General features: G+C 40.8%; 1 protein-coding gene across 3 annotated transcripts in view; it reads left to right on the top strand.

Moving 5' to 3' along the window:
* The first annotated feature begins 321 nt into the window (after positions 1–321).
* Positions 322–16,260, top strand: part of LOC131690946 (reversion-inducing cysteine-rich protein with Kazal motifs) — a 50,462-nt gene continuing 34,523 nt past the window's right edge. For 2 of the 3 annotated variants that reach the window (XM_058977040.1, XM_058977038.1), the window contains exons 1-2: positions 322–602; positions 11,787–12,112. In XM_058977040.1, the coding sequence (XP_058833023.1) occupies positions 11,995–12,112 (118 nt within the window). In that variant the 5' untranslated portion in view covers positions 322–602; positions 11,787–11,994. Of the gene's footprint in view, positions 612–11,786; positions 12,113–16,260 lie in introns of all 3 variants that reach the window. The other variant, XM_058977039.1, reaches the window with a different exon arrangement.

Here is a 16,260-nt window from a genome sequence, read left to right as displayed (position 1 = left end):
ATAAAATGTAACGAGAGGCTTTCAAATGAGTATATCACTTTCGCGTTGCCACCCTGTACAACTGAAAACAGTCGTAATCAATTTAAAACTCCATGCATGCGCATGGTGTAAAATGAGTGTGAAAGCGCATTCACGCGGCCGGCAGGACAGACCATGCATAAAAAGTAACTGATGATCATCATGATCATGATGACGATAATGCTGGCTGCGATGCCATGCTGTGACATATTCCCTCTGCTTGTTTGTTCCGCTTTCAAACCGAGTTTTGCTGATTGAAGGATTCCTAGCTAGTCCCGCTTCGGTTTTCGAAGACTACGGCTACTCATTGTACGAAGTGCTCGCGGTTTTAGTGTGCAGCCATTCGTGTTTGCGTTAGGACGTCCGTGGTTAGCAGCGTAAATAGTAGCCAATTATTTTGATGATAGTGATTTTATTGTGTTGGAGGTATCCCGTGAATTCTTGTGCGAAAAAAAGTGTGACTCAATCGCGCATGATTAGTGGTGTCCTTCTCATTATGTTTTGGGCGGTGATTCGCGTATTCGAGCTATTTTCTCCGACACTGCTGTCACAAAGTACCGACGCTCGGTTCGCGGAATAATCGCGTAAGTGTGGTTCGTAGTGTTTATTTTTATTAAACATTGTGTGCATCAGCAAATTGTTGGTATTTTTGTTTTGATGATTGTGACACGTACAATGCTGGATGCGTATCGTCGTTGGCGCCGGCTTAGATCAGGACAGTACATGAACACAAGCAGCTCTTATCACATTATAATTAGTATCGAGTGTGTTGCTAGTTTGATGACACAAATTTCATTACTTATAACAGAGGGGTATATTCGGCTTTTCAGGCAACAAATAATATCGAACTCTACTTTTTATAATGTCCAGATGTTTCGATCGTTGGTTACAGCCGGTCGAAACGTCTGGACATTGTAAAAAAAATAGTTTTCGATAATATTTATTGACCAAAAAGCCAGCTTTACCAGTCGTTACCGGGCAGAGCCCTTCCAGCGATCAGCTCCCCATTCATTCAGCGATCATTTTGTCATAAAAATCGTTTTAATTCGAATACTGAATAAGATTTAGAAATTATTATTAAAGCGGAACATAGAAGTAGTACGTACAACATAAATACATTAAAAAATTTCAATATGCACATTTTCTTATTTCGGCCAATATTCATTTTTATATGCACTATCGCATCAAACGCCATTTTGCGCTGTTATTTTTGTCACTAAAGCGAATTTGCTAATTTGAAAAAATAAAACTGTTTTCTGGATAATATTTCTAAGTGATTAATGTACAAATGCACAAGTCGTATAAATCCATACTAGGGAATGTATTCGAGAAAGGTGCACTCGTTTATTTGTAACTCTTTAGTGTGTTACTAAAAGTGGAAGAGATTTGAATTGAAAGTTGTCTATAGCTGAAAGTTTATATTAGCATTGTTTCAATAATATCTTCATATATCTTATCGATGATGGGCAGTTCTAAATCGAACATTGAGTCATATCCCATGTGATCAAGTCTTTCTAAAAGCACCAGATCAGCGGAAATATACTAGTGGTAGGTAACGCGGTTCCAAAGTTTGGAAGGCTCTGAACTGTTGCTACAAACAGAACACGACGGCCAACAAATCCGCGTTTAGCAAGCATGTTGCGGATGTGGCACAATGATTCAGGTCTTCATCACATTAGGGAATGTCACAGTACGTCAACGGTTAATCTACGCAATCAAACTTCACCAAATTTTGCTTTTTAAGGTCTTACGAATACCTGAATCTGATTGAGCATCTTCCACTGGTACTAAACCAATAATGTTGCTTTTGAACAAAAAGAGGTCAACTTTCACACATTGGCGAATTTCGCACTATCGATAAAGTTTGAGCCATCTTGAAGGCAAACTTTAGTAAAATCTCAAAAGAGTTTAAAATATACTTGAACACCACAAAACTGCAAAAAGGAGCGACTGATGGAGTTGTCAATAATAATATTTTATGAGCTTTCTTTGATGATGGAGAGATCTTGTGATTCTGAAATAAAAAGATTTCAATGCTAGAATGTAGTTTCTATTTCTCCGGATATCGCATAAAGTACAGAGTTCTGAAATTCAAGCGAAATCGTCTCAGAGCCGGTATATTAAAATAGAGCGACTGCCAGAGAGATATCAGTCAAATTAACCTCAATTCATGATTAAACGAGTAACTTCCTTTGCGAAGGAAGGCTTGAATTGTTTTATCTTAGAAAATCCAAATGACCTTGACTGGGATTAAACCTAGACACACGGGGTGAACAGAAGTCAGCCTTACTAAATAACCACCGACGCTATCTATATGGGCTTGTTATTTGTTCACACAATGCAAAGAGCGAAATACACCGATGACAAATAGAGCAGCACAAAAACATTGCGATGTGCAGATCACCCGCACAAAGAGAAACTTGAAAACGGAAAAGAGAAATATCTGTGCACTAAGAGATGTAAAATTTCGCACATAGACTAACCTTGAATAGCCTCATCTCACTGGCAAACAGGGAGTAAGGCGAATCAATCTACAATTTCGATAAAGTTTGATCGTAAGAATGTTTTTAACATGTTTTACATTTCTTATGAAAGAAATGTATTGAATTTGCTCAAACTTTCAAGCTTTTTTCCGAGGCCCTCAGGGCTGAGTTTTATATACCAATCAACTCAGCTCGACGATTTGGGCCAATGTCGGTGTGTGTGTTTTTTTAGAGAGCATTAAAAAGCCCTGAGACGGTAAAAAATATACAAAAACCCTAATGTCTCAGGGAACGGGTTTGGACTGCCATTACTCGACCCGCTAGGAATCACTGCTCTTACCCATAACCTGATTCGTCCCCGGCACTACCTTTCGACATTACTTCGGGGAGGGGTTTTTATGTGCATAGCACCCACTCCAATTCACTTACTTGGTAGTTAGTTCGTTCAGTAGAGTTACAGCCCCACTCCTCGACACACCACCAGTTCTCCACCATCCACTCAGACTGGCAATTTCTGCATGGCAGTCGGAAAGCTGGTTGTGAGTCGAAACTTAGTGCTCCTCCCCTACGAAGACAATCTGGGCGGACAACTTCAGATTGTCTAATTCACCAAGTCTTTGGGCTCCCATATACCATTCAGCTCCCCGACTCGGCTCCATTGGGCCAGTTAGCACCGCACCATTCAGCGCCATTTACTCGTTGAGTTCCTGACTTGTTCGCGAACTACTCGGTCTAATCCCCAACGAAGAACCTAGCCTACTCGGACGGAGGATTCCCCGGTGAGAGAAGTTCTCCCTAAACCGAGCCAACTAGCCAGGTGTCGAGGTCAGGTCGGCGATTCTGGTGGAGTATGGCATCCGGTTCGCTGGTGCTCCGACGACCCGTAACTGGTGGCGGCTAGTCGCGGTCTACTCAGTCTAGTCCCCGGCGGTGAATGTAGCTTACGCCGGCGGAGAGTTCCCCGGCGAAGAAAGTGCTCCCGATACCGATTCTTCTTTGGTTTTAGCAATGGCTCCTCTCGTTCCCTTTCGCTCAACTTCTCCGACGAGCCATTCAGTTCCTGCCCTTACTTGTTCGAGAACTACTCGGTCTAGTCCCCGACGATGGATCTAGCCTACTCCGATAAAGAATTCTCTGGCGAGAGAGGTTCTCCCAAAGCCGACCGGTGTATTTCTCCCGATACCGATGTTTATTTTCGTGAGCTATTTAGTTCCTCGTTTCATCCCTATCTACTCGACCTAGTCCCCCGCGGTGGACCTAGCCTACTTAACGAGCCAGCCAGTAGGTGCTGAGGTCCATCCAGCGATTCCGGTTGGAGCGTAGCTTCCGGTTCCCTGGCGCCCCAGCGACCCGCTGCTACCTATTCGACGCGGTCTACTCGGTCTAATCTCCGGCGGTGGATCTAGCCTGCTCATTAGCTACCCGGTAGGGTGACGAGGTCGGTCCGGCAATTCCGGTTAAGCCTGACATTCGGTTCACTGGCGTTCCGACGACCCGAGCTTGGTGCTAAGTCGCGTACTATACAACTGGTCCCCGGTGGTAAGCCTAGTCAACACCGTCGGAGAGTTCCCAGTGGAGAGTATACTCGTAACCACTCTGTTGACAGCGTCTCTGGTATGCTCGTCGTGGCACATCTTTTCAATGATGTTGTCCACTGTCGGACCAGGCATACCACTACGGGCTTCTTCGAACCTAGGACATTCAAATACCACGTGTTCCGGTGTCTCTTGCACGTCCACACACTCCAGGCAAAGGGGTGACCAGGTATGCGTTCCAGATATGCTCGTCGCGGTACGTCTTTTCGACGATATTGTCTACTGTTATATCAGGCATACCCCTTCGGACTTTTTCGAACCTGGGGCATTCGAAGACCACATGTTTCGGTGTCTCTTGCACGTTTACACACTCTGGGCAAAGGGGTGTCGAAGCGTGTCCAAGCCGATGTAGGTATTTCCGGAAGCATCCATGCCCGGACAAAAACTGCGTCAAATAGAAGTTCACCTCTCCATGCTTTCCTATCGTTCTTACGCACTCGCGACACGAACAGCCATTAGGCGAAACGTACTTGTCAACTTTTTTACGTTTTAGCGACATTCAATTAGCTAGAGATTACTGGGTAGGGAAAGTTATGAAACTTAGAGCCATAGTACTCAAGTGAGAGCAAGGATGTGAAGTAAACAGATCGGAAAACTAGAAGTGGCAGGGTCATTAGAACAGGCTTAATATCCTGCGGGCTTAATTTTTGCCTTCTGATAATGGTAGACGTATCTATCTTTACCGTGACACCGGTTGTCACGGTAAAGATAGATACGTCTACCTTTATCAGGACACATGATAGTGAACTCGGGTGATTCGTAGTTATTCTGCCTAAGCTCGACCCTCATTATCCGAAGGCAAAAATTAAGCCCGCACGATATTAAGCCTGTTCTAATGACCCTGCCACTTCTAGTTTTCCGATCTGTTTACTTCACATCCTTGCTCTCACTTGAGTACTATGGCTCTAAGTTTCATAACTTTCCCTACCCAGTAATCTCTAGCTAATTGAATGTCGTTAAAACGTAAAAAAGAAAATGTGACTAACATAGTCGAAATAAAAAAGGAAAAAAGTACTTGTCAACTTCGTCCGGTTTCGCTTTGAGTTCAGTGCAGCAGCCCAGGCCGATACGCCATACCTCAGTATTGAGGATGAGACACCCGCCAGGAGACGTCTCGTACTGCCTCTTGCTCCTCCGTGATTCGGCACGATCCTTGTCAATGCGTTAGTTGGCTTCGCAGCCTTCTCACATACATAGTCGGCATGGCTATAATAATTTAATCAATCGTCGACCATCACAGCCAGGTGTTTCAGCGCACGCATCGTTGGGATGAATTGTCGCCCGACGCTGATCTCGACACACTGAATTTTTTATGGTTGCTCACCAGCACTACCTCTGTCTTTTGGTGAGCCAGCTGCAACTTGACGTTAGCCATCCAGGTTTCCACAATGCCTATTGTCTCTGCCGTCAACATCTCCACCTCCTCAAGGGACTCGCCCGTTATCGATAGGACAAATAGGTCTGCAAAGCCGACGATCTTCACACCCCTGGTCAGTTCCAGTGTTAACACTCCATTGTAAATTATGTTCCAGAGCGTTGGACCGAGTATGGAGCCCTGAGGTACTCTCACCGTGACGTTAATCGACTCTGCCCCATGTTCGTTCCGTAGGTCAGTACTTGGTTCTGGAAGTAATTTTCAAAACCTTGCACAGATAATCCGAAACCTGCATTCTGTGCAGCGCTACGGCGATAGCCCCCTAGGTAGCACTGTTGAACGCGTTCTTCACGCGTATCGTTATCACGGCGCAGTAGCGATTACCCCTTCTCTTTTGCTTCAATGCTTTCTACGCGTTCACGGTGAAGGTGCAGATGGCGGCCACCGTCGATATCCCTTTCCGGAACCCGAACTGCTTCTGCGATAGCCCGTTCTCGCTTTCAGCGTAGGTCGTCAGCCTGTTGAGGATGACCCTCTTAATCAAAATTTATAGCTGTTTAAAAACATTGTTGTCCACAAACAACATGCGTATGAATGGGTTGCCCTCCCTTCGACACCAGGCATTGAAATTATCATTGAATTGAAGGCAAAAAGCTTTGCATCCGCGGCTAGTTCTTGGAGACTTTAACTCGCACGTTACGGTATGGGGTTGTCTTCACGATGATAATAGATTAACATTAATCCAAGATCTTTGCAAAAATTTCAACATGACCATGACACGGGAGAAATGACGCGGTTTCTTACACCACCAGCACGCGCAAGCACGTTGGACTTAGCGATATGCAAGACATCGCTACTATTAGATTGCATGTAGAGTACCAACGAGAACGTGGAATATTCAAACCACTTCGCTTTTGCCAAGAAGATTTGCCCGGACTCTTTCCAGCACAGAAAACGTACCGCGTCTCCTCACGATACCGCGAACGAAAGATCGTTTTCGATGTTGGAGTTCTCACTTGCTCTCTTATCATGCAACAATAACGCCTCGGGGTTTGACAGAATCAAATTCAACTTGCTGAAAAATCTGCTTGACCCTGTGAAAAGGCGTTTGTTGAACGTATTTAACAAGTCTCTCGAGGGTAACATTGTCCCTCATGACTGGAGGCAAGTGAAGGGCATCGCCATCCAAAAACCAGGAAAACCAGGCTCCGACCTCAACTCGTACCGGCAAATTGTAATGCTTTCATGTATCCGGAAGTTGTTCGAGGAAATGATCCTATCCCGTCTCGACAACTGGGTTGAAGCAAATGGTTTACTGTCAGATACACAATTTGGCTTCCGCAAAGCCAAAGGAACGAACGATTGCCTTGCGTTGCTCTCTACAGAAATCGCAAAATGCTTAGGGTGGAAGTTTTCCGTGACTTAACTTTTTGTCGGTTCCGACAGCATAAGTCATTAAATTGATTTTACGCTTGTCCGGACATGCCGCAGACTCAGGTGATTCGTATTTAATGCCCAAAGATCCTAACTCCTGCGTTGCAGAAGACAAAGAGTTAAGTAGCCGGGAAACTCTAAGCTTGTTCATTGACCCTACTCCACGCTTTTCTAAACTTTCTTACTTCAAATCCTTGCTCTTTCTTGAGTACTATGTCTTTTAATATTTGAAAAATACTTCACCTTCCAGTTCCTTGCTATTTACATGTCGTTTCTACAATTTTTACGTAAATGACATTGACGATTGTCCTGACAATTCAAGTGCCAAAAAAGCATCAATTTTCTCCGAACAATAACTGGAACATGGTGGGGGCAGCTTTCCGCTCCACTGCGAACATACACTTCGTAAAACTGGAGAGAATCCAGTATCGTTGCTTGCGCATTGCCTTGGGATGCATGCATTCGACCCATTTGATGAGTCTCGAAGTGCTGGCGGGCGTTCTCCCGCTAAAAAGTCGATTTTGGGAATTCTCATATCATACTCATCCGATGCGACATATTGAACCCGTTGGTGATTGAAAACTTCGAGAGGCTCGTCGAGTTTAATTTTCAAACCCAATTTAAATCCTTGTATCTCGACTACATGACACAAAGCTCAATCCTTCTTCGTATAATCCCAACAGTGTCCGTGTCATAGATACTTCTGATTCTACTGTGTTCTTCGACGCGTTTATGAAGAAAGAGATTTATGGAATCCCGGATCATATACGCCCGCAAGTGATCCCCAATATCCAATAATTTATAACAAATTTCGAGAAGTCGAGCTACAAAATGTTTTACACTGACGTATCAAATCTCTATGGGCTTTGGTATCCTCAATAATACTATCACCGCTTCCTTCAAGCTCAATGATTCCGCTTCAGTTTACGTCACAAAATTAGCCGCTATTCAGTTCACCCTTGGCATCATCGAGACTCTACCCACAGATCAGCTCTATCGAGGCTCTTCGTGCGGTGAAGCCCAAAAAGCAATTCCCGTATTTTCTGGGGATGACACGCGAGTCTCTGCGCAAGTTTTCTGAAAAATCTTACCAGATTACCTTTGTTTGAGCCCCCTCTCACTGCTTTATCCCGGGTAATGACTCCTTAGAAAAGGCGGGCGCATTAGTAGGTGATATTTATGAAAGACCAATTTGATTCAACGAATTACTCATCAGAGAACCCTCGAAAGTTGGCAAACTTCATGGAGCAATGGGGAACTAGGAAGGTGGCTATATTCGATCATTCCTAAGGTATTGATGAAACCTTGTTTCAAGGGGATGGATGTAGGTCGGGATTTCATACATGTGATGTCCCGACTTACGTTCAACCACTACACATTGGATGCGAATTTGCATTTGGGCCCGAGGTAGACCACCCAATGTTCCAGTTCGTGATATTCTGACAAATCGCAATCTCCCATATATGTCCCTCATTTATATTTTTATGAAAACAATAAATATCCCAATTTAGCCAATCTCCTTTATTTCTCGTTTTTAGAAGTTCTCTGTCCTGGCTTACGGAGCCGACCGGCACCAGAGTGCCGCTATGTGACTGCCGTCGCCCTTAACACGCCTGCACAAAAGGAATTTAAAGCGAGAACGGGTCGATGATCTGCTCACTCTTGAGGGATTCCCTGTAGGTCCGAAGAATTCCACCCGCCAACTCGTTCCTTGACATCTCGGTAGCCTGAAGCTCTAAATCATGCCGCTGATCTCCCGTTTGCCTGAAAGTTGCAAGTTTTGTTTTTCTTTCCGTCATCATGTCCGTCGGCTCTCCCCTTTCCCTGAAAAAAAACTGCTGCTACTGTTACAAAATTCAAACTTGTATTATATTCCTAGTTTTAGGATAGCTTTAAACTTTTTTCATAAAAAAAACTATTCTTCCCCATCTTGTATATCTTATTATTTTCAGTCTGTTAGGAAACAAGACTTAAAATTTTAATATCCACTTGGAAAATATATTTTCTTTCGCGGACCCTAGCAACGACTTTGCGGTCCCCTGGAGTCCGCGGACACCATGTTGAGAATCACTGGAATATGTAATAGAGACTTCCACCATTATATTGAACATAATCGTAGTTTGGACAAATGAGAAAAGCCCAATTGCACCACTAGCTTAGCTTAGGTAGACTACCCGTTGTTGCACTTTGCGAATGACCGAGTCAGCGAAAATGCACAATGAACCAAAAAATGATGCTTGGGAGGAGCAAATCATTCTCACTGTGCATGTTTCACTGACTTCATAAAGCATATTTCATAAAATGGTCAATAACAACGCCGGCCACGTCCAATACTGTTCTACCGGGGAAAGAAAGGAAGGTTAGTTCGACACTTGGTGTTGATTGAGACTGAGACTACCTTTACATCTTCACGAGCGTCACGGGAAGGAATTGGGTTAGTAGGAAAGAGAAAAGATCAAGAGGTATGTCTTGATAGACAATATGATCCTAGCAATCGATCAATTTCCGAGAATTCGAAAGGATTTTTCAAATTTTATAACAGAAGGAAAACTAACAAAGGAAAAAAAGTAATAATCTCGAAAACATTTATTGAGGGTAGTAGACAAACCGAAGGTAGAACTCGACTTTATTTGTGATTTGAGTGACTTCAGCGGTCTAAAATTAGAAATAACTATACCAATCTATAATCCGCATTACTTTGTATGGCGGATACATTAACAATGCCACGCGTGCGTCATTTGTGCCCCTTCCCTGTCAGCATATGACCCACGGATCTGTACTAATGCAGCTCCTGTCCGGAGCGAAACTGAGTCAGGCGCCAACCCTAACCGCTGTCAAAATGTTCGAACTGACATCGGTTGGGGCCAGAACTGGATACATATCCGGTTCAAAGCAAAAACGCATAAAGTGGCTCGTATCCCGGTTGGCTCCGCGGGGAGGTAAGGGATAGGAGTTCTGTGGTGAATGGCGACATAGTTTGGCTTCATGTTGCACAATAATACAGCTTTGCCAACCAGAATCGTAGTATGGACAGTAGTTTTCAAATGAGTTTTTATATTGAATATATTTTTCCTCCTCTTCAAGATAATAATCAACTAGGGTAAAGTACCTATTTTCACTATACTAAGCAGGGTGTCTCACTAATTCATATATTTTTTGGCCCACAATCAATGGAATGCGTAAAAATTGACATCAACAGCTTTGCTTGGTTGTTAGGAACCAATATAATAACACAAATGCCCTGAAAACAGTAAAATTTTCGTGCTTGAGCGCAACGAAAACTTGAATCGAGTGCCTTTATTGTTGCGCTACCGTTTGACTCAATGCGTTGAACAAAGATGACAGACACTGCTCTAACCAACGGCTTCAAATGGGTAGGGTCATAATAGAAACATGGCGAAAATTGGCTAATCACCCTATCGGTTTGTTTACAATTGCTATTTGGGCCCTTTTGTCGGTTTTCGATCAATTTGACCGTCGTAATGATCAACAATTAACTGACGCATAACAACAAGGACGCCATATTCTACCTCTATTGAAGCATTTTCTGAAATTATTTTTAGTTTCATTGTTCATATTACGAAAGGTGCTCATAAATATTAAAAAGACTTTCATGTATTTCATCGGACAATTCGTTTGTCTAATGAAACCGATTCGTAATAAACCAATGAAAATCGTTTCGTGGAATTTACGAAAAATTCGTGAAAAAATAAAACTATTTTCATAATTCGAATAATTCATCATATGCGCGAAAAAGTTGTATATTTTGCGAAAATTGTCCGAAACTAATTCTCAACGATTTACACATATATTTTCTCGGTGTACAAATCATAATACTTCAAAGGCTAGAAATCCAAACGTGCCTATCAAATAAAGAAAAAAACGAACTGATTAAAAAACTCTGCTTGGTTTGGATATATTACTCATCTGATAAACCCAAACGGTCTATCGAATTTGAGATTGATCACAGTAGACAAATATTAGTTTAAATTTCTCCGATTTAGTTTGTTTATGACGAAATGTTCGGTGTTAAGTCAGACCGGACTAAGTCGCAAAACATCAAAAAATAAGATAACTATAGCATTGGATAAAGAATTTCGTCAGCTACATTCGACTCTTGCCAGATTTGAAATATGTAGCAATAAACAAGAATTATGGCAAAAATTAATTTCCAATCCTAATGTAATGCTGCGATTCAAACTTTAAATTCGTTTTTCTCGAAATCAATATTTTGTCACTTAGTCCGGTCTGATTTAACACCGATCAAACGAGCTTGCGAAACTAGATTATCAAGATCTAGATTGTTGAGTGATCTCCCGTGTAGCTTATCGTTAGTAGGCGTGATTTTCGAATGTTTTGATTTTAAATAATATTTTTCGTTAATACCATCTTCTATTGATTTAAATCGCATTTTGTCGTCTTTCATTATTTATTCGTACTAACATCAAATGGCATTGGTGGCGGCTATCATCTTGGTGAAACGATGTGGCGTAGTTGTGGTGCGCTATTTTGTGTTATCAATCCACTTGATGCCGCAATACAGCGTCGTTGGCATACAAGCTGGGCATGCGATGCTTGATTAATTAATCAATTGAAGAAAGAAATGTGCTATTCATTCATAGGGTTCCCAATTTAGGTACTGACGGTCAATTGTATTTTTATATAAAAAGGTTTTCGCTTATATGAGCATGTTTTAATATTGACAGTTAGTTCAAGAATTTTTCACCAGACCGCAGGCTTCTGTTTGAAGACCTTTTTTCCGCAATGGTGTCAGTTCTGTGCAGCTGTTCAACAAGTATACCACAATATACATAAATCATCGAAGAATACAAACAACAAAACATCGAAAAATATTAAAAGCGCACATTTCCTCCCTTACAGTAATAACAACCGAAGCGCCGGAATGAATCTTAATTGGGCAGTTGAAAATAATTGCATAATGAGCTGATATTCACACGTCCAAGTTTACCGAATGAGTGGAGTAAGACAGAATTCGGCTAACAAACAAAACAAACAGACCACCATCGAACGGACGGCACATTAGTAAACGTTTTCGGTGTTAGATGGATTATTGTTGTGCAGAATAAGCATGCGTTACCGGCTTTTAGTGCTGAGTGGTTTAGCGGTAGTAGTTTTCGTATGGAGTGCTGGAACACTTGAGCTAGGACAAACCAGCTCAACTCAATCAACTGCCATCAATGTTTCAGGTTAGTAAATGTTTTTGTTTTATTATATACGATAAACTGAAAGTATTTTCGTATCCTAATATAATTTATATATGCATACTGGTGTAATGCGGAATTTGTTTTTTGATTGTAGCATTTTTGAGTACTGCGTTCCCGAAAAATATTTTGTTCTTCATTAAAATTTACATCTTTGCAAATTTTCGATCGATGTGATGGATTAACCCTAGAACGTTGCACTTGCGTTTTCCACCCTAGAACGTTGCACTGCGGTATAAATGTACCCCACGCGTTTGATCGCAATTTTCGCAGGTAAAAATGTAAACAAAAGCAATGTATAATACGTCATTTTCTTCGTTTTTTAATTGCAAAAACAGCTGTGTAAGTGAAAGTAAGGAATTTATTGAATCAATGATACATAAACTGGTTTGAACAAAATAAAAAGGGAAAAAATCGCGGTTTTGACTTTTTTCACAAAAATTACTATAACTGCGAATTTTCAACCGATTTGAAAAAAATCAAATGATTCTAGAAGTTGAAAGAATGGTCCTGAAACGGTATAAAATGGAATTTCGATATTTTTGAAAAAGTGCAATTATTTTGAAGAGTGAAATTTAAAAATCGTGTTTTGGAAAATACCACGAAATGGGGTGGAAATTGAAATGAAAAAATATTTCTGACCAGTAATACATTGGTAACACGCAACGTTACTGTTTCAGCAGTGATTGTGCGCAAATTATACCTGCGAGCCATTGCTTTGAAAAACTATAAAAAAGAATCAATAAAACAATAAAAATCAGTAAAAATGAGAACTATTTTTTGTTTTTTAAATAAATGATTAAAAACGATTATATATTACTAATTGTTACTAACGTAGTAAAACAACCAGTATTTAAACTGGTATTGTGACGAATCACATTTCCACTGACAGCACGAAACCTGACGAAACACTAACGGCAACCGTACACTGGGGTACAAATGTACCTCACGCCAACTTTGACACCTGCTTCCCAAAAGGCTATAAGCAAACTGGCTGTACCACCTTTTCCTACTCTTACTAGGAACTCTAAATTGAATTATGGTTAGGGTCCCAGGTCGGTAAATGCCGAATTCTCGTTTTCACGCGGCTCCAAACAAGGCGTGGGGTACATTTGTACCCCAGTGCAACGTTCTAGGGTTAAGTTGGCATAGGCATATTTTAATATATTATTCTACTCATTTATCACAAAAGATGTCCTGAAAACGGTAACGCAAAACAGATGGAGGTTTACAGTGTTACCATAGATTTTTTCGCAAACCCGTGAATCTTCCGCAATTTGAAATTGAGTGTCGGAGTTTTCTGCGGATTTTTGCGGTTTTTCATGGATGATTGAAATGACTGATCATTTTGACGTAGGACTACGTCTTTGTTTTCGATATAGGGGTGCACGTTGCAAATTCTACAAAAAATGGTATGTAGCGAAAAGTGGTTCAATTTTAAACGCATATAATTCAGCCATCTGACGATAAATTTTCAAATTTTTTGCGCGTGTCGCCCCGAAATACTTCTAAGAATAGATTCCAATAGATAAACCCAAAGTCTTTTGATATTATGGTATTAAAAATTTAAATAATCAACAACCTAGTCAAAATATCGCGTATTTACACACAGAAGATAGCGCTTCCCTAGTCCAGCATGACAGATTTGTGTACCTAGCGCGCTACGCTTCTATGAATGACGTCATCATCGACTATTTAAACGGACGGATTTCTCCGAAGCAGCTCAGTCGCCTGTTGAGCGGCAGGCGAAGCAGATCACTGCGCTGTGTGCTTTTACAGCCAGTGTAGCTGAGTTAGAAGTCCGTTACACTGCCTGTGGAGGTACGCTACCCAGTGAATGCGAATGAGTTTGTCCGTATGCTATTTTTTGTGTTGTGCTCGTTTCCAGCACACTTTTATGTATAATTATTCGCACACAAAATAGTTACATGCGAGCTCCATTTGCAAACACGGTTAACATAGTGTCGTGGTATTAGTTGTCTCTTTCGCTCTACCCATCATCATCAGCGTTGATTCATTTTGCTTTGTGCGCTTGGGTTTAATGTTTGAGGCGAATGTGTAGGTAGATAGATCTAATTTGTTACTAAATTGCACAACGAAAGTTTATTATTTACGTTCGATCAATTCATTTCCCCATCACCTGATTCATTTCGACTCAGCCTACAGTACTTTGATTCTACTAATAAGTACATACTACAAAGCCTATTTATGAATGAATACACTGCCACTTGAAAACCCGTTGCAAAAACGCATCTTGTGCATATATAAAATTGTTTTCGATTCTTATATATTTATAGTTTCGATATATGATTAAGACCACTGCATTCGCTATATATTTGTATGCGTACTTTAGGAAAGTTATAATAATGGCAAAATATAACTAGAATACTTGGTCTATACATGAAATGTAAAGATTGTATATTGTCTAAAATTTGATTTTTCTTCACTGGTCCTTCACACTCCACACACAATCGAAAAGGTTTTACAAGCTAATCTTATTCTATAAAGATTTAGTTCGGTCACAGTTTTCTGTCTTCTTTCTTCAGATCTTCTTAAGTAAGTTTAATTGGATTCGATCACCTACTACAAATGAAATGACCTGATAACTAAGAAGGTTTGGTTCAATATGTAATATTCGATGTTGATTGGTTGTGATACCATACGTAAGAAATATGTTTGATTTATTATTACTATAAATGTACTAAGAAAATAAATATTTTACATTTGGTAGTATAGTCCTACGTCTACAGCTCGTGCAACCCCATAGGGCTGCCCCTTGTAGTTTTTTAAATTTTACATTACATGTTTATTCAAAAAACAATTTTCGAAACTGATATAACGGCAAAGTAAATTTTGGTTGCTGAATTTCAACGAAATAGATTCCAAGTTTCAGTAACGATTGGAAATTCGGCACAAATGCAAAAAGTGCTGAGATTCGGCAAAAACACTATAACTGAAATAGTTTCTTCGATCCGGATTTTCTGGTTGTTTTAACTATTCGCTAAATATTTTAATTTTTTTGAGCATTCAAATTTTTAAATCCAAAAATCTTAAAAGTTTACAATTTTAATATCCAAATATTTTAAAATTCTAATGCTTCAACATCTTAAATTCTTAATTTTTCGAATTTGTGGATGGCACAATCTTCAAAAAGTTTCGATGCTTATGGAACCGCGCCGGCGATTGCATGTAAAAATGGTAAGCACATCGGTGTGACGCCGGCGCGCCGCCGATTTTTACCTGCAATCGGCGGTGCGGCGCACACCTCTACCTGTGTTATATTAATCATACGTATACGTATTCACATACGTAAACATATTTTTTCTTACAACTAAATTTATAAAATACTAGCTAATACCCATCGCGCTTTTCTGCGACTTTCAATGGAATAGGAGGAAAACACAATTTGTTCCGATGCGCCATCTGGCGGGGAGATAATCTCCAACCAATAGCACACAAACACGCTCCATAACAAATGCCTACTATGTACAAATTTTTACGGCAATCGGTTAAGCCGTTTGGGAGTCTATAAATCATATACATACAAACATTGACTTTTATATATATAGACATGGAAATAGGGAGGCGCCATCAGGGCACCTGATTGAAGCGATTTAGACAGGAAGAGTGGAGTAGTGGAGAATACATGTTACAATAACTTTTTTTACTTCGATTATAGAGGTTTTAACCTGTAGGTCATTCGTCTCTTCGGGTTAGATAAATCTCTTATGAAAAATTTCTAACCCTATGTGCAGGGTCGGGATTCGAACCCAGGTGCACTGCGTACAAGGCAAGCCATTTACCAATTACGCTACGCCCACCCCCTTACAATAACTATCTTATATCAGTCTACTTTCTACTTCTGCCCAAGTCAGGCGTACAATCGAACCAAGTGAACAACAACTAGCAACCTCTCGATCTAGTGTGCATTGTCTCGAGAACAAAGGAAACATTTAATTTATTCGTGCCGTCATGAGTAAAGTTGACGAAAAAAGTCTGCTCCGACCCAACACAGCGGTCGTTGACTTTAAATTCTGCTCAATACGATTGAGTTTTAGTGAAGTGGAATACCTGCTGAAGATGAAGATGCAGCTTAGGCTCGAGGAGGTTATGTACCTTCAGTATCATCATCT

Source organism: Topomyia yanbarensis, chromosome 3 (assembly GCF_030247195.1).
Source record: "Topomyia yanbarensis strain Yona2022 chromosome 3, ASM3024719v1, whole genome shotgun sequence".
In the NCBI taxonomy this organism is placed as follows: Eukaryota; Metazoa; Arthropoda; class Insecta; order Diptera; family Culicidae; genus Topomyia; species Topomyia yanbarensis.
This window is presented reverse-complemented; position numbering and strand designations above follow the sequence as displayed.